At 57.4% G+C, this 25,263-nt stretch overlaps 1 protein-coding gene across 5 annotated transcripts; it reads left to right on the top strand.

Moving 5' to 3' along the window:
* The first annotated feature begins 755 nt into the window (after positions 1-755).
* On the top strand, positions 756-24,883 carry Zfr2 (zinc finger RNA binding protein 2). 5 transcript variants are annotated; one of them, XM_087909345.1, is made up of 19 exons: positions 756-826; positions 6,672-6,912; positions 10,065-10,152; positions 10,942-11,186; positions 12,829-13,008; positions 13,384-13,554; positions 13,650-13,836; positions 14,535-14,680; positions 15,284-15,403; positions 16,264-16,403; positions 17,823-17,955; positions 18,581-18,747; positions 19,302-19,476; positions 20,331-20,469; positions 22,082-22,176; positions 22,267-22,362; positions 22,735-22,846; positions 23,515-23,612; positions 24,147-24,883. In XM_087909345.1, the coding sequence occupies exons 1-19, from the start codon at positions 774-776 to the stop codon at positions 24,321-24,323; spliced, it is 2,763 nt and encodes a 920-aa protein (XP_087765471.1). In that variant the 5' UTR covers positions 756-773; the 3' UTR covers positions 24,324-24,883. The 5 variants fall into 5 exon arrangements, with proteins under 5 accessions (XP_087765471.1, XP_087765472.1, XP_087765470.1 ...); XM_087909346.1 differs by having other exon boundaries at positions 10,062-10,152; positions 13,384-13,467; XM_087909344.1 differs by having other exon boundaries at positions 10,062-10,152.
* The last annotated feature ends 380 nt before the right edge of the window (positions 24,884-25,263 follow it).

Here is a 25,263-nt window from a genome sequence, read left to right as displayed (position 1 = left end):
GGGCGGATTCGTTGGCTGTGTGGCCTTCTGGGTCTGGCTCCCGGTGCTGACTGCTGTCCTCAAGGACCCCCCATCCCCGTCGGAGCATGTCTCCAGGTTTCCCTCTTTTTTCTGAGCTGAGTAATGCTCCATTTTGTGTGTTTCCCTCAGTAGAGATAAATCAGTGTGCACCCTTCTAGAACAAATCCCCGACAAACCACCCGTGTGTATGTCTGCTGTGGTTGGCGACTTCCAGGGGTAGAAATCAAGGGCACAAGGTTTCCCATAAATAATAGGAAAAGAAGAAAATACGTAAACCAGAGAAATTGCCATAGCCTCCCTGCCTTCTTGGAAGCCACGGGCACTCAGGACGGGGGTGGTCACGTGCCACCCATGTGCCCTCTCTGCGAACGTGGTGGAGATGTGGACCATCATCAAAGGGGACCAGGGCCAGCAGGCTGAGCAGGGAGGCTTGTGAAGGGGACAAGAGAAGGCCCTCAGAGGTCAAGGATGATGGACCCAGGAGGGGCGGGGCTTTGACGGGTGGGCGGGGCCAGACGGAGACTCTCCCAGAGGTCAGGGGTGGTGGGTCCTGGAGAGTGGGCGAGACCAGGCTGAAGCTCTCCCAGAGGTCAGGGGTGTTGGGTCCGGGAGGCGGGGCTTGACACGTGGGCGGGGCCAGACGGAGGCGATCAGAGGTTAGGGATGACAGGTCCACGCGGGGGCGGGGCTTGGGCGGTGCGTCGGGGGCACGGCCGTGACGTCATTCCCGCGGAGTCGGGGAGGACGCGGACATGGCGGCCAGCGGGTTCTCCGGCCTCGCGCAGGGCGCCGGCCCGTCGTCCAGGTAACGAGCCCCGCGTGCGGCTGGGTGCCCCAACCCTGCGGGACGCGGTCATGAGTCACGGGGAGCGGGGCGGGCCCTGGGCGGGGCGACGGGCCCTGGGGTCCGCGGGAGGGCGGGGCAGGGACCCTGTGAGGACAGACCTGAGTCGTGGAGGGTGGGGACTGGAGGACAGCTGGGGGAGGGGACTGACCTCAGAGAGGACTTGAGACCTTGAGGAACCTTCCGAGCGGAGAGACGGTGGGGGTTCTGGCGCCCGATAAAAGCAGCTGGGGTTTCTGGTGTTTAATTGATGGGGGACCCTCTACCGGGATGGAGGCTAAGGTTCTGCTGTCTGAAAATGGGGACCCTTCTGACGGGGATGGAGCGTGGAGTTTTGCTGTCTAATGGATGAGGGATCCTCCAGATGGGGATGAAGGGAGAAGTTCTGGTCCCTAATGGATGGGGAACCCTTAAGGTGGGTATGGATTGGGGGTTCTGGTGTCTAAGGGGGACCCAGATAGGCAGGGTGAAGTGAGGTTCTGTTTTTCGGTAAAAGTTTGGGCCAGACGGCACAGGCCACCAGCCCCAGCTCCTAGGGAGAGAGACTGAGGTGGGGTGGAGTTTGTCTGGAGTTCAAGGCTAGCCTGAGCTACAGCTCAATGAGACCAGGCTGAGTGGCTTAGGGAGAATTCGTCTTTAAATAAATGGACAAATGAGTTGATGTTCCAACTTGGACTGTGTTGGGAGTTGGGGGGCTGACGGCTGGGGACACATTCCCCCACCAGCAGATATCTTGGTAGGGTTCCTGTGTGAAGACACACCACGGCCGAGAGCTGGAGAGAGGGGCTCAGTGTGGAAAAGGACTTGCTGCCAAAGCTGGCAGTCTGGTCAATCCCTGGGACTCAGGCTGAAAGATTACCTGACTCCTGCAAGTTGTACTGTTGTGGCACACGCACAGCGTTAGAAAACAGCACAGCCTGCAGCAAGCTGGGGAGGAAAGCATTTCTTCGGCTTACACGTCCACACCACTGTTCATCACTGAAGAAGTCAGGACAGGCACTCAAGCAGGGCAGGAACCTGGAGGCAGGAGCTGATGCGGAGGCCATGGAGGATGCTGCTCACTGGCTTGCTCCTCCTGGTTTCCTGAGCCTGCTTTCTTCTAGAACCCAGGACCACCAGCCCAGAAGTGGCACTGAGCATTGATCACTAATTGTGGCCCTGAACAACCTTATGAGAATTACTGCTGCAACAAGAGCTACCCCTTCATTGCCCTATGAAGGCCCCGATGAGTTCTCCACATTTGGGTGAGAAAAGAAGAGAAGGAAGACTAACTGAGACCTCCCAGGCTTTGGGCGGTGCTGCTCAGCGTGGAAGGGGCTCCAGCTTGGTGTGCGCATGCTCTGTAGGAGATGCTGCAGATACCTAGGGCTATTAGTGCCCAGAGAGCAAAGCTAGACTACCCTCACCCCCAGCCCAGAACCTAAATCCCTCCCATAGTGATGCACAGCTGGGTGCCAGGTACCGAACATGTCAGCCAGAAAAGCCCGACCTCTGAGCTGTGGAGGTCAGAAGTAATTTCATTTTGGTTCTATCTGGTTGTGCAAAAGCTGAGCCCCGACTCCTCTGTTCATCGCTTAGCTGTATTTTTACCCCTTTCCTCAAACGTCAGCTGTTCGCATCACCTGTACACAGCCTCTGAGGGGACAAGGCCGAGCCCCCGGCTCAGGAAAAGGTAGCCTTCAAAAACTCAGCGCAGCCATGGGGTGCAGGGCACCAGCCAGGTGGCACCTTCTACCCTGTCCTTTGATTTGTCTGGAGAGATGGCCCAGCGGTTAAGAGTACTGACTGCTCTTCCAGAGGTCCTGAGTTCAATTCCCAGCACCCACATGGTGGCTTACAACCACCTGTAATGAGATCTGGAGCCCTCTTCTGGCCTGCAGGTGTACATGCAGGCAGAATACTGTATACATAATAAATAAATCTTTTTAAAAAAAATTTGAAGTCTGTGAGCCAGTAGGTCCACACGCCTTTAATCCCAGCACTTAAGAGACAGAGGTAGGCAGATCTCTGAGTATGAGGCCAACCTGGTCTACAGAGGGAGTTCCAGGACAACCAGAGCTACACAGAGAAACCCTGTTCTGAAAAACAACAACAACAATAATAAATAAAATCCGAAACCTCTGTAAAAATCCAAAATCACTTTTAAAATTCAAAATCTTAACTGTGGGATCCTGTAAAATCAAAAGAAATTAAGCCTTTTCCCAAGAGGAAAGAACCAAGCCCAGTAAGCGTTGGAACAAGGTGAAAGCAAACTGCAGCAGTGCAAATAATTCAATGTCCAAATATCAGGGATCCACTCACCATCTTCCGGGCTCCTCCACGGGCCTGGGTCACGTCTTAGCTCGGCCTTCTGCAGGGCAATGTCCAAATATCAGGGATCCACTCACCATCTTCCGGGCTCCTCCACGGGCCTGGGTCACGTCTTAGCTCGGCCTTCTGCAGGGCAATGTCCAAATACCAGGGATCCACTCACCATCTTCCGGGCTCCTCCACGGGCCTGGGTCACGTCTTAGCTAGGCCTTCTGCAGGGCAATGTCCAAATATCAGGGATCCACTCACCATCTTCTGGGCTCCTCCACGGGCCTGGGTCACGTCTTAGCTCGGCCTTCTGCAGGGCAATGTCCAAATATCAGGGATCCACTCACCATCTTCCGGGCTCCTCCACGGGCCTGGGTCACGTCTTAGCTCGGCCTTCTGCAGGGCAATGTCCAAATATCAGGGATCCACTCACCATCTTCCGGGCTCCTCCACGGGCCTGGGTCACGTCTTAGCTCGGCCTTCTGCAGGGCAATGTCCAAATATCAGGGATCCACTCACCATCTTCCGGGCTCCTCCACGGGCCTGGGTCACGTCTTAGCTCGGCCTTCTGCAGGACAATGTCCAAATACCAGGGATCCACTCACCATCTTCTGGGCTCCTCCACGGGCCTGGGTCACGTCTTAGCTCGGCCTTCTGCAGGGCAATGTCCAAATATCAGGGATCCACTCACCATCTTCCGGGCTCCTCCACGGGCCTGGGTCACGTCTTAGCTCGGCCTTCTGCAGGGCAATGTCCAAATATCAGGGATCCACTCACCATCTTCCGGGCTCCTCCACGGGCCTGGGTCACGTCTTAGCTCGGCCTTCTGCAGGGCAATGTCCAAATATCAGGGATCCACTCACCATCTTCCGGGCTCCTCCACGGGCCTGGGTCACGTCTTAGCTCAGCCCTCTGCAGGACAATGTCCAAATACCAGGGATCCACTCACCATCTTCCGGGCTCCTCCACGGGCCTGGGTCACGTCTTAGCTCGGCCTTCTGCAGGGTAATGTCCAAATATCAGGGATCCACTCACCATCTTCTGGGCTCCTCCACGGGTCTGGGTCATGTCTTAGCTCGGCCCTCTGCAGGGCCCACAGCCTGTCTTCCAGGCTCCAGCTGACTCCGCTGCAGCCGGGCTGCGCCATCACCAGTAGCCTCTCAGAGGCTCTTTTCGTGATTCCAAGCCTCAGCTCGGCATGGCTCCTTCGGTCAACTGCCACGGAGCGTGCGCCTTCACCAATGGCCGCTCCCAGCCAGTGTGAGGTCCAGCCTTGGCTGGCTCTGGAACACAGCTTCTCTGTGCTCTGAGGACACTTGTCCCAGACGATCTCACCTTGCTGATGCTGGCTTCTTGCTAATCACAGCTAATTCTTTAGCTCCAGCAGATCAGGAACATAGATTTTTGTTGTTGTTGTTTTGTTTTCCGAGACAGGGTTTCTCTGTAGCTTTGGAGCCTCTCCTGGAACTAACTCTTGTAGACCAGGCTAGCCCCGAACTCACAGAGATCCGCCTGCCTCTGCCTCGCGAGTGCTGGGATTAATGGCGTGGTCACCACACCCGGCTGACCAGATTCTTAACTCAGAACTGCAGATGGCCCACAGGGTCTTCGCTCCCCTCTGAACTTCACAGGCCTTCAGCAGTTGTGCCTCGCTTGGTGCCATCTGTGCAAGCGGCCCCCCTGTCCTCTGGTGGTGAGCGCTCCGTGCCCTCCCTAGTCCTCCCCAGAGCATGGCCAGGTCTGTCTCAACAACCCCATGCACCCGGCACCAATTTTTGTCTTAGCCAAGGTTACTAAGTGATGAAATGCCGTGATCTAACGTGGCTGGGAATGAAAGCCTTTTAATTCAGCTTAGGGTTTCACATCACTGCCCTCACTGAAAGTAGCCAGAATCCTGAGGCAGGAACTGCTGCAGAGGCCACGGAGGCTGCTGCACATGGCTTGCTGCACATGGCTTCCTCAACCTGCTTTCTGTAGAACCCAGGACCACCACACCAGGGAGGCTTCTCCCACAACCGGTGGGACCAAAGAAGATGTCCTCTAGGCCTGTGTGAAGCCTGATCTTGAGGCATTTTCTCAGTTGAGGCTTCCTCCTCTCTGATGACTATATTTTGTGTCAAGTTAACATGAAGTGGGGCTGGAGAGATGGCTCAGTGGTTAAGAGCACTGCTTGCTCTTCCAAAGGTCCTGAGTTCAATTCCCAGCAGCCACATGGTAGCTTACAACCACCTGTAATGAGATCTGGTGCCCTCTTCTGGCCTGCAGGCATACGTGCAGAATACTAAGAACACTGTATACATAATAAATAAATAAATCTTAAAAAAAAAAAAAAGGTTAACATGAAACTGCCCAGGAAAGCAGGTGTCCCTGCTGTCCGTCCCCAGGGCCACGCCCCTCCAGACAGCCCAGCCTGCTAATTGTCACCTGCCACCCTTCTGACAAAGCCAGGCCCAGTTTTTTGATTCCTAGATGCACTCACTGTGGTGGTAACCGCTGACTTCTTAGGGGTCACAGCTGTGACCCCAGTTTTTACTGATTCAGAACTCACAGCAACACTGAGGAATGTTGACGTCATGGCCGCGATGTCTCCAGCTCCCACCCGATCCTTTGAGATCAGTGTCCCTGGTGGCCCCTGGTGGGTAGAGCACACATTAGCACGAAGGAGCCTTTGGGTTCCATGGCTAGTAGAACCCTCCCAGCACTGGGGAGGTAGAAGTGGAACCAATAGTTCAGGTGAGCCTCCTCTGCGGAACGAACTAACAGTGAACTCACATCCCAGCCTCCCCGGAGGGCATCCTGGGATGGACAGCCGTACCTGGTGGCCATCGGTGCTGTTGGTTGCTGGGTCGACAGCAATAAAGGCACCGGGAGAAGAAAGATCAGGACTGAGAGGTGTTTGGAATGCAGCGGCTGCACTTGCAGAGGGGGGTGAGGGTTGATTCTTGCCACCCATAGGATGATTCACAATCTCTACCTTCAGTGACAGAGCCTGGCACCCTCTGCTGGCCTCTGTGGGCACAAGCCACACAAGTGGTAATGCAAGCAAAACACCCATAAGCATAAAATAAAAATAAAAACACAATAACTCACGATAGCCCAGGTAAGCCTAGAACTCCCAGCTCCCAGCCTTAGCCTCCAGAATAGCAGGGATAGCCAGGCCTGACCACCAGGCCTGGCTGCGAGAACTTCCACCCACCTGGGTTTCTTGGGCTGTCACTATGGCTATGGAGCCTTACAGGGGAGATGGAAGCGTAGTTGGTCAGAGCATCTGCTGGACAGTGTGAGAACCCACGTTCACTCCCAACATTCATCTGCAATGTCGGTGTGCCGGCACACACCTCTGTGCCTGTGCTGGCCAGACTGTCCAGTTAGTGTGAGCTCCGGGGACATGAGTGTCATCTGTGGCCACAGGAGTGAGGGGCTGGCCTGGCCAAGCACCTGCTCTGGGGGTCGTATGCCGTGGAGACACAGTTAACCCACTCTGCCTTTTGTGTTCCGGTGGCTCCAGCACCCAGCCATCCTCGGCTTTTCCTGTCCCGGCTGCTGGGCCCAGCTATGCCATGCAATCTACCCCTGGAACAGAGAACACCACCAGCCGGGCCCTGGCCCCTGCCACCCAGCCGCCTGCACCTGGAGGAGGAGTCCCGGTGGGGTACGGGTGCTCCCAGCCGCACGCCAGCCAGGACTCCGCATCCAGCAGCCGGCCCCCAGGTGCTGTCCCTGTGGCCACGGCTGCATCTACCCACCAGGTACTGCAGCGCCACTTCATGCAACAAGATTTTAGTTCATTTTTTACATGTATGATTGTGTTCCTGCATGTGTGTCTGTCCGTCACGTGTGTGCAGCACCCACAGAGGCCAAAGGAGGGTGTCAGCCCCTGGAGCTGGGGTCACAGGCGGTCATGAGCTGCCGTGAGGGTGCTCTGTGTGAGCTCTGACCATTGAGTGGCTCCAGCCCCCCACACCACAAGGAAATGTGTGTTTCATGGGACGTCCATGGTGTCCCTGACATCAGCATTTCTAGGGACAGGACCTGCCCTGCGGTGACAGGAGCCACCACACTGACATCTCCCAAGGAGCCCAGAGGGATTTCTGGAGACACTGAGATGTAGAGTTGTGGCCCAGTCAGGCAGTGACCTCGGGAGGAGCCTGCATGGCTCTGAGGGAATCTCCTCCAGCAGAGAGCAGTTATGGGGGTACCAGGACTTGGGGCCAACTGTGTCACCTCCCCCATCACAGCTCCTGGCCCCCGTCTCTCATCCCTGACTCACGTAGCCAACACTTGGGGTACCTTGACTCAGACCAACCTGGACTCCTGGCTTCCACATTGAGGAGAATTTTGGGCCAGGTGGTCATGAATCAGCACTGGGGTTTCATTCGAGAGATTTTAACAGGGTCGTAAGCAGGAGGGCTGAGATGGGGGCCTTGGGAGGAAGTCAGTCACACCGGTGCAGCTTTGGCGTCCTTGGTAGCCTTGGAGGCTTTGGTAACCTTTGGGTGCTGTCTGCCCTGGGTGGCTCTGAAGGGCAGCAGAGTCGATAGGTCACAGGGATGCAGGCTCGAGTACTGTGCACAACCCTGTTTGTGGAGCCTGGGTGTGCGGGAGGGTCTGCCGTCCGTGGTGAGGCCGTACCTGTCACGGGAGAGTCTGCCGTCCGTGGTGAGGCCATACCTGTCACGGAAGAGTCTGCCGTCCGTGGTAAGGCCGTACCTGTCATGGGAGGGTCTGCCGTCTGTGGTGAGGCCGTACCTGTCACGGGAGGGTCTGCCGTCTGTGGTGAGGCCGTTCCTGTCACGGGAGGGTCTGCCGTCTGTGGTGAGGCCGTACCTGTCACGGAGGGTCTGCCGTCTGTGGTGAGGCCGTTCCTGTCACGGGAGAGTCTGCTGTCCGTGGTGAGGCCGTACCTGTCACGGGAGGGTCTGCCGTCTGTGGTGAGGCCGTACCTGTCACGGGAGAGTCTGCCATCTGTGGTGAGGCTGTCTCCCATACCACATGATGGTACTTGTACGAAGTACCTTGTACAGCCACAGTCAAAGACAGCCAGTGGCAGGCTGTAAAGAGACTGAAAAGGTGTGCAGTGGGGGTGGTCCCAGTTTGGCCACATGGAGAAAGAGCATGGTAACCGTTAGAGTAGCGCAAATGCCACTGAAATGTTCACTTAAAAATGGACCACATGGTTACATTTATTTTTCACATCTTACTAGAACTGAGCAAAAGTGGGAGGGGCATCTTAGATGAACGGTGAGAAGCCTGAGTACCATCAGAGGAGTCTGCCGTCTGCCATAAGGGCTCTTCCCTCCCGATTCCTCAGTCCTGTGTCAGTGCCACAGAAACGGTGTCTCAGTCCTGCCATGCTGACACAGGCCCATGTGTGTAGGGAGCTGGGTTCATCCTGGGCTGGGTGATATTGCCTCAAAAAAAACCAAAACTAGAATCCAGGTCTGGAGGCAGAGGCAAGCAGATCTCTGTGAGTTCGAGGCCAGCCTGGTCTACAAAGCAAGTTCCAGAACAGGCTCCAAAGCTGCAAAAAAACCCTGTCTCGAAAAAATAAAATAATTTGATGACTGGAATTTGATCCCTGGGAGTGGTAGACCCCAGCAGACTGTCCTCTGACTTCCGTGTGGGCTGTGACGTGCCCCCTGCGTGCTCATGGACATACTTACACACTACACATCAATAAACAAACGAAGTGGGATTTTAATGACTGACCTGTAGTATACTTGCCCAACACACAAGGTTGTTGGGTACATCCCCAGCACTATATAAACCAGGCCTGGGGCAGCTCCTGAGGAGGAAGAAATCCCTTGGCTGTGTGGGGAGTTCGAGGCCAGCCTGGACTATAAGAGTGTGTCTCATCAAAACACATTTCATGACCAGGATCCAGACCATAAAGCTGCTGCCTGTGCATTGCCCCTCCCATGTCTCACCACAGAGACCCCCCCAGTGTCCCACCCCACTGCCCCCAGTGTCCCGCCCCACTGCCCCCCAGTGTCCCACCCCACTGCCCCAGTATCTCAATGTCCCGCCCCACTGCCCCCAGTATCTCAGTGTCCTGCCCCACTGCCCCCAGTATCCCACCCCACTGCCCCCCAGTGTCCCATCCCATTGCCCCCAGTGTCCCACCCCACTGCCCCCCAGTGTCCCACCCCACTGCCCCCAGTGTCCCACCCCACTGCCCCCAGTATCTCAGTGTCCCACCCCACTGCCCCCAGTATCTCAGTGTCCCACCCCACTGCCCCCAGTGTCCCACCCCACTGCCCCCAGTATCTCAGTGTCCCGCCCCACTGCCCCCAGTGTCCCACCCCACTGCCCCCAGTATCACAGTGTCCCACCCCACTGCCCCCAGTGTCCAACTCCACTGCCCCCAGTGTCCCCACCCCACTGCCCCCAGTGTCCCACCCCACTGCCCCCAGTGTCCTGCCCCACTGCCCCCAGTGTCCCGCCCCACTGCCCCCAGTGTCCCACCCCACTGCCCCCAGTGTCCCACCCCACTGCTCCCAGTGTCCCACCCCACTGCCCCCAGTATCTCAGTGTCCCGCCCCACTGCCCCCCAGTGTCCCGCCCCACTGCCCCCAGTGTCCCACCCCACTGCCCCCCAGTGTCCCGCCCCACTGCCCCCAGTGTCCCACCCCACTGCCCCCAGTATCTCAGTGTCCCGCCCCACTGCCCCCAGTGTCCCACCCCACTGCCCCCAGTGTCCCACCCCACTGCCCCCCAGTGTCCCGCCCCACTGCCCCCAGTGTCCCGCCCCACTGCCCCCAGTGTCCCGCCCCACTGCCCCCAGTGTCCCACCCCACTGCCCCCAGTATCTCAGTGTCCCGCCCCACTGCCCCCTCTGTCCCGCCCACCTCACTGAGCTGTTTCCTTTTCTCTGTCCCTGTCCCATGGATTGCTCCAGCAGGATGGTCACAGCTGCCGAGAGTCAAAGGGTCCCAGGAGCTGCGAGGACACAGCAGAGCAGCCAGCTGCAGCCTCTCTCTGCCAGCCAGGTGAGTGTCGGGATCCTCTGAAGGGATAGCCACGGCCATCACAGAGGCCACATCTCAGCCAGCACTCAGCACAGACACATGGCAGGCCTGGGCCGGGGCTCAAGCGGGGCTCCTTCTGGCTAGACTCTAGTCCTAGGTTTGTTTTTTTTTTCTCTTTTCTGTTTTGATATTTAGTTTTTCGAGACAGGGTTTCTCTGTGTAGCCCTGGAGTCCTGGCTGTCCTAGAACTCGTTTGATAGACCAGGCTGGCCCTGAAGTCAGAGAGATCCGCCTGCCTCTGCCTCTGCCTCCGAGTGCTGGGATTAAAGGTGTGACCACCACCACCCGACCAGCAGTCTTGTGTCTTTTTGTCTGTGATATTTACTTGTTACCACGTGCATCTCAGCGTGTGTGGAGGGCAGAGGACAGCTTCCAGAGGGAGTGTTCTAGATGAACAAGTCAGCAGACTTGGCCACAAGAGCCTTTATCTACTGAGCCATCTTGCCAGCTCCAGTCTCAGATTTAAAATTTCATTGAGTTCTGGCAGATCTGCAGCTGGGCCAAAAGCGAGTGGACGGAAGCAGCCACCAGCCTCTCCCTGGGGGCCATGGGAGGTCGCGGGCTGACCGCCAGCCTCTCCCTGGGGGCTGACCGCCAGCCTCTCCCTGGGGGCTGACCGCCAGCCTGACTCGCCTTGGCGCCACGGTGGGTGCAAGTGCTGAGCCTGGGCTGCTGCCCCACTTTAGCCCACGCTGTCCCCTCGCTGCTCTGGGTAAGCCTGGCTGAGTGAACTGTCTCTTGCCCTCCTAGGCCCGAGCTCCCACAGCTCAGACCGCCCCCTGAAGTTCCAGCGGGTCCTGCAGAAGCAACAGACATCCCCAATGGCTCCTGTGGGCTCGGATCCTTGGGGTGGCCCAGGCCTTGGGCCCTGGGACCCCAGCTTTACCAGCGATGCGCTGCCGTTCCTGGACAGGCTGCCGAAGCCCAAGGCAGGCCCCAGGCCGCCCTCCATGCACTACTGCGAGGTCTGCCGGGTCAGCTGCGCCGGGCCGCAGGTCAGCACTGGCAGTGGGCAGCTTAGTGTCACCGTCCTTCAAAAGCAGTGGCAGGGCCAGGCAGTGGTGGCGCACACCTTCAATCCCAGCACTCAGGAGGCAGAGGCAGGTGGATCTCTGAGTTCCAGGACAGCCAGGGCTACACAGAGAAATCCTGTCTTGAAATGACCAAAATAAATAAATAAAACAAAAAGAAGAAAGAAAGCACTGAGAGATGACCACAGAATGATTGTCTTGACACACACACCACACACACACACACACACCACACACAGATATACACAAACATACCACACATACACCCCCAACACACACACACACACACACCACACACAGATATACACAAACACACCACACACAGATATACACAAACACACACACACAGATATACACAAACATACCACACATGCACCCCCAACACACACACATACACACACACCACACACAGATATACACAAACATACCACACATGCACCCCCAACACACACACACACACACACACACCACACAGATATACACAAACATACCACACATGCACCCCCAACACACACACACACCACACAGATATACACAAACATACCACACATGCACCCCCAACACACACACACACACACACACACACACGCACACAATGGAGAGAGCACATTGAGGCCATCTCTCGGTAGCTGAGGCTGTTCTGAGCCTGCCATTCTCCAGCCTCAGCACGTTCTTAGTTTTATCCCAAGTCAGCTATGGTGCAGGTCTGCTGTGTGTTTCTGGGCCCTCGTCACTCGCTCGCTGCCACACTGGGCCGCATGGGCTGCGGCCAGCCTGGTTTTCATGATTCTGAGACCTGAGCCCGTTTTGCTCACATGGGCTGAGCGGTCAGACCCTGTGGGCGCTGACGCATGGATGTGTATCTGATCTGTGGTTGCTTGCCTGCCCACCGGAGTGTGAGAGCTTTATGAGATCAAGGCTCACGCGTGTGCAAGTGTTACACTCTGCGTCAGCTCAGAAGGGCTTTCTCTACTCTCGTGTTTTCTATCATGTTTATTTTCCTCACATGAATCTGTGCCCGTGTGTGCCTTGTCCACGGGGGCAGACGAGGGTGTCGGATCCCCTGGAGCTTTGCTCTGACCCCTGACCCAGCCCAGCACCTGTCTTTTTCTTTGTTTGGTTTTTAGTTGTTTTGTTTTAAGGAGGGTCTCGTGTATCCCAGGCTCGCCTTGAACTCACACTGTAGCTGAGGATGACCTTGAGCTCTCCATGCCCCTGCCTCCAGCTCCCGAGTCCTGGAGTCCTCAGAGGACAGGCCAACAACCCCACATCTAGCTCCTGAGGTCCTGGGGGTGAAACTCAGGCCTTTGTCACCGACTTCAGCCCCAGCCTGGAAATTCAGGTGTTGTGACAGCCCCCTGTTCCCAGACAAACCACCGAACCCTTGGTGAATATTTTCTTAAGAACCTGGTTGGAGCTTAGGTCAGGGAAGGGAGACAGTGATACCCCCTGACTCTTCTAATTTAATACTGTCATTCCTCTCTTGGGCACAAGTGTTGGAGGAGACCAGGGGTCCTGTGTCCCTCTGAGCTCCCACTAGCCAACTCTGCAGCCTGCAGACGGTGACTGTGTGGTCACCCACTCAGACCACCTCACTCTGTTCCAGACCTATCGGGATCACCTGGAAGGACAGAAGCACCGGAAGAAGCAGGCAGCTCAGAGGACAGGAACCCAGCCCAGTGGAGGTCCGCGAGGGGCCCAAAGCCTGCACTGCGGCCTCTGCGCTGTGTCCTGCACCGGGGCAGATGCCTACGCCGCTCACATGAGGGGAGCCAGGCACCAGAAGGTATGAGCCTCCCAAGCCCGCTGTGAGCTCTGAGCACATGCAGGTGTGTGTGGGGAGGGCACCTCGGGGTGGGGCATGATGACTGTGAGCCCGTTCTGATGTGGCTGGGGTCTGACTGAGCCCAGGGCGTGAGTGTGTACGTGTTTGTCTAAGCTGGGGTCCCCCGAGCCCAGGGCGTGAGTGTGTACGTGTTGTCTAAGCTGGGGTCCCCCGAGCCCAGGGCATGAGTGTGTACGTGTTGTCTAAGCTGGGGTCCCCCGAGCCCAGGGCGTGAGTGTGTACGTGTTGTCTAAGCTGGGGTCCCCCGAGCCCAGGGCGTGAGTGTGTACGTGTTGTCTAAGCTGGGGTCCCCCATATTCATGCACACGCTCACAGGCTGCAGCTGGGGAGCTAGAGAGCTGGCTGCATTGGAGGGAGAAGACATCCAGCGGGAGCCAGTGCGGTGGTGGAGAGAAAGAGGTGCCGCAGCTGAAAAGCGGGACCCAAGCAGGAGTGGCTCCGGGCGGTGGTTTAGCCGGGAGTTTCCCACAGAGTAGAGAAACCAGGGTGCGGCCCCCACATTCCCTCCAGTAGCCAATTCGGTGTGGACTGCCCTGTTTTCCAAACTCGCTCCTGACTGAGGACTGTGGGGTCCATTGCAGGTCTTCAAGTTGCACACCAGGCTAGGGAAGCCAATTCCCTCTGAGCCCACGCCTCAGAGTGTCACCTACACCAGAGGCTCGGACAGGACCCCTGAAACCTCAGTCAAGAAGGAAGCTCACAGCAGTTACGGCTCACACACCTCAGGCCGGCCAGCACCAGCCAAAGGACCAACAGCCTCTCGCAAGGGTACAGGTCTCTCCAGTTCTCTATATGTGGGAGATGACCACGCCCCCAGCCCCTCACTGGGAATTCTAGGTGCGGCTACATTCTGACCATGCCCCAGCCCCTTATTGGGGATTCTAGCTGGGGCTCCACACTGGCCATACCCCCCCCTCTGCTTTTAGATATTTTTGGGTGTTTTAATTTGTTTTTCTTTTTTTTCTTTTTTTTAGACAGGATTTCTTTGTGTAGCCAGGGTTCCTGACTATCATAGAGTTCTTTCTGACTCTGTAGCCCAGCCTAGCCTTGAATTCAGATCCTCCTGCCTCTGCCTCCCAGTTGCTGGGATTAAAGACATGTGCCACCCTGGCCATCTCTTGGTTTTTGAGACAGGATCTCACTGTGTGGTCCATGGTGACCTGAAACTGGTGATCTTCCTGCCTCAAACTTATGAGCAGGGTGTGCACCACCACCGTGAAGACTTAGTTTAACTAGGAAGTCACTGTCCTTTGGAGCTCCTGCGAGGTGACCTACCCTCATCAGACAGTCAGTGGCCACTTGAGGGGCACCTCGCTGTTCCCACGTAGCCTGGGACATTCTCCCTGCCCTTCTGTGGCTGCACGGCTCCAAGGAGGGGCTACTGCCCCTCTGCTTCAGATTCCTGTGGCATTGTGGGAAAGGGGTGGGGAGAGCCTGGGATTGCAGCCGGTCATGGTTTCTAGCAGGGCCACCTGAACTGCAGACAGCGCACAGCCGACCCAGAGAAAGGAGACTATCACACCCCAAGGCAGAGGCCACCAGGGGAGGTCCTGGGGAAGCTTCAGGGACCTATGGGGACATCGAGCCAGTGGGCACAGAGTATGTAGAGGAGGTGAGTGAGCCTCCTGGATGCTGAGTCGTGGTGGCCGAGCTCCCAGGGTCTGTTGAGACTGGGCTTGCGGTGGTTCTGGGAATGGAGCTGCCCAGCAGAGCTCCATGCAGGGCCACAGGCCCGCGACTCGCCAGGTGCCGTCACACCAACCTGTTCTCATGCCCACCTCCCTTCAGGGTGTGCTAAGAGGGCCGGGGGTAGGAAAGCCTCCTCTCGGAGGTCCTGGGTGCTGACTGCCAGTCCAAGGACAGTCCTTGCCTGCCACTGCGCAGACACCCGGGCAGACAGCCGCTTCACAAGCTTCTGCCATGTGCAGAGCCTTCTCCATTCACAGCTGGCTCCATGGCACCTGCCTGTCCAGATGTCACCTGTGTGGGTGTGTGCAGGGTGCTTCTGTGCCTTGCACTTACTCGGCAGCTGTAGCCAGCTGTGGTGGCCTGCCGCTTGGTCCAGGGCATTAGATAGAAGTCATGGAGATCAAAGAAAGTGCCTGGCACGCCACAGTGCATGATGGGATGTGGGCTCCTGTCCCGGGAGGAGCTGGGGGAGGAGGGGACCAGATTAGGGGTGGCCAGTGGGCGACTGAGCTGCGCTCTGTCCTAGGTGTGCAGCGACGAGGGGAAGGTGATCCGCTTCCGCTGCAAGCTCTGCGAGTGCAGCTTCAATGACCGCAACGCCAGGGACATGCACCTGACCGGACGGCGGCATCGGCTGCAGTACCGGGTATGCCCAGCAGGGGAACACATCCATAGCTTTTTCCTTCACCAGAAGGAGTCTTCCTCCTTGATCCTACAGGAGACTACAGATGTTCAATGCCAGGGCTGCATGAGAACCCAGCCTGTGCTTAGCTGCTGCAGCTCCTCAGGGGCTCAGTGTTTCTAGTCCCTCAGTGAGCACAGATGGAGCATGCCCCTTGGTGGCTTTCTATGGAGCTACACTCCTGACCCCACCTGTGCTCAGTCCGCTATACACAGTGAGCAGGAGTAGCCCACGCTACTCCTCGGGTCCGCTGTACACAGTGAGCAGGAGTAGCCCACGCTACTCCTCGGGTCCGCTGTACACAGTGAGCAGGAGTAGCCCACGCTACTCCTCGGGTCCGCTGTACACAGTGAGCAGGAGTAGCCCACGCTACTCCTCGGGTCCGCTGTACACAGTGAGCAGGAGTAGCCCACGCTACTCCTCGGGTCCGCTGTACACAGTGAGCAGGAGTAGCCCACGCTACTCCTCGGGTCCGCTGTACACAGTGAGCAGGAGTAGCCCACGCTACTCCTCGGGTCCGCTGTACACAGTGAGCAGGAATAGCCCACGCTACTCCTCGGGTCCGCTGTACACAGTGAGCAGGAGTAGTACACACCTCCAGTACCTTATCAGGACCTTTCCCAAAGTGCCCGTCTTGGCTGCTGTGACCTGCATGTCACCTGCTGTCCCCTCAGCACACTTCCCTCCATTGGTCTTGTGGGAGGGGCAGCCTCTGTAACAACCAGCAGGTGAGTGTTAGTTGGGGCCTCTGTGCCCATGAGGTGGCTGCTGCTTCCGTCTCTGTCCCCTCTAGCGGCATCATCCGTCTGGCTTTGCCTTTACAGAAGAAAGTGGACCCGACACTTCCAGTGGCCACCCGGCCCAGTGGCCCCATGCAGAGGGTGCTGGTCAAGCGGCTGCAGCGACAGCAGCAGCTGGGACAGGCAAGACTAGAGGATGTACGGCGCTGGAGCTCTGAACGAAGGTGACCATGATATCCCCTCTGACCTCACAGCCCTTCAACTCTGGCATCCCTGACCTCTGATGTCCTATATCCCCTGCCCTTGATGTCCTATGTCCCCTGACCTCTGATGTCCTATGTCCCCTGACCTCTGATGTCCTGTATCCCCTGCCCTTGATGTCCTATGTCCCCTGACCTCTGATGTCCTATGTCCCCTGACCTCTGATGTCCTATGTCCCCTGACCTCTGATGTCCTATGTCTCCTGACCTCTGATGTCCTATGTCCCCTGACCTCTGATGTTCCCTCCCTGACCTCTGATGTCCTATGTCCCCTGACCTCTGATGTCCTATATCCCCTGCCCTTGATGTCCTATGTCCCCTGACCTCTGATGTCCTATGTCCCCTGACCTCTGATGTACCCTGACCTCTGATGTCCTATGTCCCCTGACCTCTGATGTCCTATGTCCCCTGAACTCTGATATTCCCTCCCTGACCTCTGATGTCCTATGTCCCCTGACCTCTGATGTCCCCTGACCTCTGATGTCCCCTGATCTCTGATGTCCTATGTCCTCTGACCTCTGATGTCCTATGTCCCCTGACCTCTGATGTCCCCTGACCTCTGATGTCCCCTGACCTCTGATGTCCTATGTCCCCTGACCTCTGATGTCCCCTGACCTCTGATGTCCTATGTCCCCTGACCTCTGATGTCCCCTGACCTCTGATGTCCTATATCCCCTGCCCTTGATGTCCTATGTCCCCTGACCTCTGATGTCCCCTGACCTCTGATGTCCTATATCCCCTGACCTTGATGTCCTATGTCCCCTGACCTCTGATGTCCCCTGACCTCTGATGTCCCCTGACCTCTGATGTCCTCTGACCTCTGATGTCCCCTGATCTCTGATGTCCCCTGACCTCTGATGTCCTAATGTCCCCTGACCTCTGATGTCCCCTGACCTCTGATGTCCCCTGATCTCCGATGTCCTATGTCCCCTGACCTCTGATGTCCCCTGACCTCTGATGTCCCCTGACCTCTGATATCCTCTGACCTCTGATGTCCCCTGATCTCTGATGTCCTATGTCCTCTGACCTCTGATGTCCCCTGACCTCTGATGTCCCCTGACCTCTGATGTCCCCTGACCTCTGATGTCCCCTGACCTCTGATGTCCTATGTCCCCTGACCTCTGATGTCCCCTGACCTCTGATGTCCCCTGACCTCTGATGTCCTATGTCCTCTGACATCTGACATCCTATGCCCCCCGACCTCTGATGTCCCCATGACCCCCGACCTTGATGTCCCCAACCTCTGGAGTCTCTGCATCCATCCTGCTCCACTCTTTAGACCTTCTCTGCGGTCACCTGGGCCCTGGGCTGGGGTGAGTCTGTGGGTTCTCTGGTGATTACACCAGATCTGGCCACACATCACATCACATCTGACCACCACAGACAGCAAGAAGAACAGAGCAGAGAGCACGAGGAGCTCCCCCAGCCCCAGACTGATGAGCAGTCACCCACGTCACCTGCCTGGGCCCTGCCAGCTCCCACTGCCAAGCCAGGAATGGCCACCACCCGGCGCCAGGTAGGTGAGGGTGCTGATGTGCCATGTAAGGATCTTCTTAGTCCCCACCAGACCCCAAGAGCCCTCAGGGGCACAGAACCACGAAGACTACCCAGTGTGTGGGTTCAGCATGTTTCCTCTTGTTCTCCACAAATATCCTTCCTTAGGCTGAGTGGGGACCTAAGTCCGGCCTCTTACTTGAGGACATGCCCTGTGTGGCTTAGCCTCTGGCCTGTGATTGGAAGAACATTGCCAGAGGAGAGCTGTCCCACCCAGACCCAAACCCTGGCATGTGTTCCCTTGTGGAAGCTGCTCAGATGCTGGCTGCAGCCAGCTCCCGCCTGCCCGGGCTCCCTGCAGCCTGTCTGGCCTTCCACACTCTCCGCAGTCCTGCCCGGGCTCCCTGCAGCCTGCCTGGCCTTCCACACTCTCCGCAGTCCTGTCCAGGCTCCCTGCAGCCTGCCTGGCCTTCCACACTCTCCGCAGTCCTGCCCGGGCTCCCTGCAGCCTGCCTGGCCTTCCACATTCTCCGCAGTCCTGTCCAGGCTCCCTGCAGCCTGCCTGGCCTTTCACACTCTCTGCAGTCCTGCCTAGGTTGGCTGTCTTGTCCTCAGCCCACCCTTGATGAGTGTAGCTCTCCCCACAGTCGGGGCGCCGGCCAGAGAGCAGTGACGATCGGCATGTCATGTGCAAGCATGCCTCCATCTACCCCACCGAGGAGGAGCTGCAGGCCATCCAGACGGCTGTGTCCCACACAGAACGAGCCCTCAGACTGGTGTCAGACACACTGGCCGAGGAGAGCAGCCAGCATGGGTTAGTGCTACGCCAGAGGCCATGGATGCCACAGGGTTAAAGCTCTGTCCCACCTCTGTGGTCTCAAGTCCTCCCAAGGCTTCTGGTGGAGAAAATCCCTCCCACCCCATCCCGCATGTGTAGGGGTTGGTGAATCCAGCACTCACGAAGCTGAGACAGGAGGATTGCTGTGAGTATGAGGTCAGCTTCCACAGTGAACCCTTGTTTCAGATATAGATAGGTACATACGTGGAAGATATAGATAGATCATAGATAGACAGATATGGAGATAGAGATAGATCATAGAGAGGTAGATAAATGAATCATAGAAAGACACACAGATAGATCATAGATAGGTAGATAAATGAATCACAGATAGACACACAGATCATAGAGAGGTAGATGTCTGACCTCTCTGGTGATGGGATTGCTTGCATAGGCTGAGGGATGAATATTGGGGATGGAGGTGTGTTTCATTTCCCATCAGCCAGTGTCCGCTGTAGAGAGGCCTGGTTCCTGGCGCTCAGGAGCACAGCACCCTTCTGTCTCTCCCTGTTGCTTCTCTGTCTCCTCAGCACCCTGGCGCCTCCACCACCGCGGATGCTCAAGGGTGTGGTGCGGGTTGGCATCCTGGCCAAGGGCCTGGTCTTGCGTGGGGACCACAGTGTGCAGCTGACCCTGCTGTGCTCCAAGAAGCCCACACACTCCCTGCTACAGAGGATCAAGCAGGAGCTGCCCAGAGAGCTGTCGGTAAGAGCAAGGCTGGCGAGATGACCGAGAGGCCCACAGGGCTGGGGTGACTCCATCGTTTCGCACATACGTGTTGGCATCTGAGTTTAAGTGTCTAGAGCCCATGTAAAAAGCCAGTCACAGGTCTGGCGGTGGTGGTGCACCCCTTTAATCCCAGCACTCGGGAGGCAGAGGCAGGCGGATCTCTGTGAGTTCGAGGCCAGCCTGGTCTACAAGAGCTAGTTCCAGGACAGGCAGGGCTACACAGAGAAACTCTGTCTTGAAAAACCAAACCAAACAAACAAACAAACACAACAAGATGGAAAAACAATTGAGAAACATCCTTACTTCAGTCTCTGGCTCTGACATGCACAAAAGAGGAATCAGCCACATGCCTATCATCCCAAGAGCTGAGGCAGGGGAATGACAAGCTCTAGTCAGGGCTGGGTCAGTAGCTCAGTGGTGAGCACTCTCAGGTGCAAGGCTCTGGGCTCCATTCCCAGCACTGGCATGTACACAGACATGCATGTTCACACACATTACACATGTGCATTCACAGTTGCATCTGTGCACCCACAGGATGACTGCCCGTGAAAGGCTTTGTTTCCTCCATTCTGCTGTGTGCATTACCAGCCGCTGTTCTGTTAAGTTGCTGTCTTAAGTGCGGCAGGTGCTCTTTACTTCAGAGGCTCCTTAGCTTTCTACGCGTGTGCTTCCCTGGTGGGTCTTAAGTCAGTCAGGCCTTCCCAGCACAGGTCTGGCCCCTGGCAGCAGGTACACAAGGTGGACAGATGGGCACACGGGCCGTAGTGTTCCCTCTGTGTGCACGGTGCTCCCGGCTGGAGTCCCGTGGCCTCATGTCATGTTTACCCCAGATAGTGGCGGAAGAAAAGTATGAGGTCTCATCTGACCGCGATGCCAACATCGTTATCTCAGCCTGTGTGGAGCCTGGGGTGAAGGTCACTGTGTCTGCCACCTCACCTCTGATGCGCGAAGACCCCTCTGTAAAACGAGGTACATCCCCAACTTCCTGTCCTAAGTTTCCAGGGCACAGCAGACACACCCTGCCCTGGGTAGGACCCGCAGTGGCCTCACTAGCTCTGGGCCACACGTGGTCACGTGGGGTCACACAGGATCACGCAGGGTCACGCAGGGTCACACAGGAGCAAATCTGGGGCAGTTAAGCTAACAGCTAACGCTCTGGGCCTTTGCACGTGCTTGGAAGGTCCTCTCCCACTGAGCGAGCCTCTCCATGGACTTTAGGCCTCTTCGTGCAGCCGGGCCCAGGCCTTTCTCAGCACACTGTTGTGTCCAGTAGTGACACAGCTGTAGGTGAGGGCACGGTGTTGTGTCCAGTAGTGACACAGCTGTAGGTGAGGGCACGGTGTTGTGTACAGTAGTGACACGGCTGTAGGTGAGGGGACACTGTCGTGTACAGTAGTGACACGGCTGTAGGTGAGGGCATGGTGCCGTGTACAGTAGTGACACGGCTGTAGGTGAGGGCACACTGTCGTGTACAGTAGTGACACGGCTGTAGGTGAGGGCACACTGTCGTGTACAGTAGTGACACGGCTGTAAGTGAGGGCACACTGTCGTGTACAGTAGTGACACAGCTGTAGGTGAGGGCACGGTGTCGTGTACAGTAATGACACAGGTGTAGGTGAGGGCACGGTGTTGTGTACAGTAGTGACACGGCTGTAGGTGAGGGGACGGTGTCGTGTACAGTAATGACACAGGTGTAGGTGAGGGCACGGTGTCGTGTACAGTAGTGACACGGCTGTAGGTGAGGGGATACTGTCGTGTACAGTAGTGACACGGCTGTAGGTGAGGGGATACTGTCGTGTACAGTAGTGACACGGCTGTAGGTGAGGGGATACTGTCGTGTACAGTAGTGACACGGCTGTAGGTGAGGGGATACTGTCGTGTACAGTAGTGACACGGCTGTAGGTGAGGGGATACTGTCGTGTACAGTAGTGACACGGCTGTAGGTGAGGGGATACTGTCGTGTACAGTAGTGACACGGCTGTAGGTGAGGGCACGGTGTTGTGTACAGTAGTGACACGGCTGTAGGTGAGGGGACGGTGTCGTGTACAGTAGTGACACAGGTGTAAGTGAGGGCACGGTGTCGTGTACAGTAGTGACACGGCTGTAGGTGAGGGCACACTGTCGTGTACAGTAGTGACACGGCTGTAGGTGAGGGCACACTGTCGTGTACAGTAGTGACACGGCTGTAGGTGAGGGCACACTGTCGTGTACAGTAGTGACACGGCTGTAGGTGAGGGCACACTGTCGTGTACAGTAGTGACACGGCTGTAGGTGAGGGCACGGTGTCGTGTACAGTAGTGACACGGCTGTAGGTGCGGGCACGGTGTCGTGTACAGTAGTGACACGGCTGTAGGTGAGGGCACGGTGTCGTGTACAGTAGTGACACGGCTGTAGGTGAGGGCACGGTGTCGTATACAGTAGTGACACGGCTGTAGGTGAGGGCACGGTGTCAGCCTTTTGTCCCAGTGCTCAGGAAGCTGAGCAGAGAGGACTGGGAGCCCAGTATGCAGTGCAGAGGAACAGGGCCACCTTGTGAGACTACGTTTCAGCAGGCGGGGACTTAGCGTCCTATCCCTTCTAGGACTGCAAGACTCTCTGCCTGACCCAGAGGATGTCCTGGACAGGGAGCGGTGCCTTGAGACCCTGGCCGCCCTTCGTCATGCCAAGTGGTTCCAGGTCAGGACCTGGGGTGGCTGAGGTGGGGACAGTCACCAGCCACAGTAGGTCTCAGAGTCCCACTGACCGCCAGTGTGTATCCTCCCCAAGGCTCGAGCCAGTGGCCTGCAGCCGTGTGTGATTGTCATCAGAGTTTTGCGGGAGCTGTGTCGCTGCCTGCCCCCCTGGGGGGCCCTGCCCGCCTGGGTAAGGCCACAGGGGACAGTGAAGAACCACAAGTGGGGGTCCAGCCTGGTCTCTACTCAGCACCCAACTAACCCAGAGTGGGTCACTGTCATGTCTGACTGTCACCTTAAATGCCAAAATGGGGGGTGAAACCCAGACCTGCAACTGCAGGTGTCCCAGGGAATATACTTGCTTCACAAGAGCCATCAGCATCAGGGCAGGAGCCAGGGCGCCCCTGGAACTCGAGACCGCTCACCCCCACATCATGGATCCTGACCCTGTCCTGGCCACAGACAGATACTCCAGCATGGCCTTGTTCACCAACCCTGCCCTCTTCCGAGCTACGGTGTGTCCCGTCGTGCCCCCCACACCATGGCCCTGTGTCCCCTTCAGGCCATGGAGCTGCTGGTGGAGAAGGTTCTGAGCAGCGCACCCCGGCCCTTGAGCCCGGGGGATGCCATGCGGCGGGTCCTGGAGTACGTGGCCACAGGCGCGCTCCTGACAGGTCAGTGTTGGGACAGGCGTGGGCGGGAGGCTAGGCTATGGACGGTAGGTACAGCGGCCAGTCACATACAAGCACAAGAAGAAAGGTCGTCTACACACGCAGGAAGAGTGGCCCATAGCACGAGGGGCAGAGGTTTGTCACCATCCTTTAGGAACTCTGCTGTGACTATGGCGCCACACCGTGGGGCTGGGCTGCGGCTCATCTAGTGTGCCCGAAGCCCCTGGGTCTCATCCCCGGCACTGCACAGTCCAGGCCTGGTGGCCACACCTGCCACCCCAGCACTTGGGAGACTGAGGCAGGAGGGTCAAGACTTCAAGAGCAGCAGGAAGTGCCCTCTGAAGGGACAGAAGTGGGCCCCGGAAGGGTGTCCCTGTAGGGCGTCACCCTGGAGACATGGCTGATCTGAGTGGAAAAAGAGGGCCAAGGTCAGGCCTGTCATGTGGGCTGTCACACAGGCTAGGGCATGCTTACCCACGCAGAGACAAAGGGGCCGTAGGGGACCCGTGCAATGTACCCAGGCTGTATGTTACCGAGGCAGACCTTGCCCAGTGTGGCCCATGGGTCACTGTGGGCAAAGCACAGACTACAAGTGAAGTCACCTGCCATGACTGGGGGCCTGTTATGTCCCGCTAGTCCTCACAAGGGTGTCTACCTTCTCCCTGGCTCAGATGGCCCGGGGCTGCAGGACCCCTGTGAGAAAGGCCCACAGGATGCCCTGGAGCCCATGACCCCACAACAGCGAGAAGATCTGACGGCCAGTGCTCAGGTACACGGGTCCCCATCCTCCTCTCGCAGTCTGGACTCAGGAATGGGGCTGGGAGTGACAGACAGCTCCAGAGGGCAGCACTGAGTGGCCTGGGCCACAGAAGTCCACAGGGCTCCACTGTCCTACACAGAGCCCTAGGCTCCATCCCCAGCACTGGGTGTGAAGGCAGGAGGATCAGAAGTTCAAGGCTATCCTTGGCTGAATAGAAAGTTTGAGGCTAGCCTGGGCTACACAAGCTCTGGTGTCAAAGAAAATACCTCAGACACACATATCCACAGTTCCACACACCGCCACTTTCTGAGGAGTCAGGTGTCTTACACGAAATTCAGGGTCCCTCTAGCCAGGAAGTAGAGGTGGGGTCCCAAGGGCTCCAGGCCAGCCCTGCCAGCAGCCAGAGGTGGCATTCCCCAGGCTGCATGCCTGTCACCAGAAATTGTAACAAGGAACAGAACAACCCTGCTCCCTGGTCCCTGCAGAAAGCAGGCCTGAACCCCCAGGCTTAGCTGACACCTGACAGGACCCCGCTGTTCACAGCGTGCCCTGCGACTCGTGGCCTTCCGGCAGATACACAAAGTCCTTCACATGGAACAGTTACCTCCGCGGACCAGATTTGGGGCCCGGGCCCGGAAGAGGATGAGGGAGGCTAGTCAGGCCCAGGAGGGCGCTGGGGAGAGAAAGCGGGGCCGGCAAGGCACAGCAGGGCTGCCCTGAGCCAGCATCACCACAGGCCTGAACCTGCTCAGGCCTCCTTATGTGGGACACCTTTACCAATGGGTCTGTAGGTTTATTCACATGCTGTGGTCCCCTGTGGTGGCCCCGTGCCGACTCTGTCGCCCCCACCCCAGGCAGCAGTGACTTCTGCTCCTTGATACTAATCAATTTGAAACTCCCCTGATGTCACATGAAGTAGGTGGGATCTGAATCACTTCCTTGAAATGCCAGGAAGGGTGGCCTGGAGGATTCTAGAAGTCACAGAGTTGGGGTGGAGGAGCACAGAGCATAGAATGGGATTCCCCAGACCCCAGACCCAGTCCTGTCCTCCACTCAGACTCCTACTCCACCGCAGCCCCAGTCACTGAGTGCCTTTGCAGATAGGGCCCACTCCACCCCAGGTCACCCTGTGGACCCCTGAACCCCTGAACCCCTGAACCCCCTGGGACTACCTTCAACCCTGCTCCATTCTGTCTGTGGCTTTTAAAGGCACAATGCCTGGAGTCTGTAGAATAATCCAAAACTTGGCCGGGGTGGGTAATAAATCAGATCTGCCTGTGTGCCGTGTGGCTTTCGTGTCCTTCACTCTGGGGTGGGGGTGGGAGTGCCCACAGGCCTCAGTCTCCCCACACCAGGCTGCCTCATGAGCGTGGGCGGAGCTCCAGCCGCTCCACAGTCCCCACAGAGAGATCCGCCCGGCCGAAGGTCCTGGAGGAGGTGCCGCGGAGCACAAGGCCCCGGGCCTTGTGAAAGCCTCCCTTCCAATTTCCCTCTTCTCCCTGAGCGCCCTCCTCTCGGTGGAAGCCCGAATCTATGCTCAGCCTTCATCAGAGCAACCCTCCGGTGCGGAGACCAGCCGTCCTTCCTCCCAGCCTCTGCCTCCACACTCCACCCTCCCCCGCCTCTCTGATAAGGGTACAGTGTGGGCAGTGTCCTTATC

The sequence above is a fragment of the Myodes glareolus genome, chromosome 8 (assembly GCF_982192425.1).
Source record: "Myodes glareolus chromosome 8, mMyoGla1.1, whole genome shotgun sequence".
In the NCBI taxonomy this organism is placed as follows: domain Eukaryota; kingdom Metazoa; phylum Chordata; class Mammalia; order Rodentia; family Cricetidae; genus Myodes; species Myodes glareolus.
Note: the sequence above shows the minus strand (reverse complement) of the source record. Positions and strands in the feature narration are given on the sequence as shown.

Bases quoted from the DNA above. Each gene is read 5' to 3' on its own strand.
- Zfr2 (XM_087909344.1), top strand. From the start codon at position 774: ATGGCGGCCAGCGGGTTCTCCGGCCTCGCGCAGGGCGCCGGCCCGTCG. The intron at 16,404-17,822 runs GTGACCATGATA...TGACCACCACAG, and splicing joins CGCTGGAGCTCTGAACGAAG to ACAGCAAGAAGAACAGAGCA. The intron at 17,956-18,580 runs GTAGGTGAGGGT...CTCTCCCCACAG, and splicing joins TGGCCACCACCCGGCGCCAG to TCGGGGCGCCGGCCAGAGAG.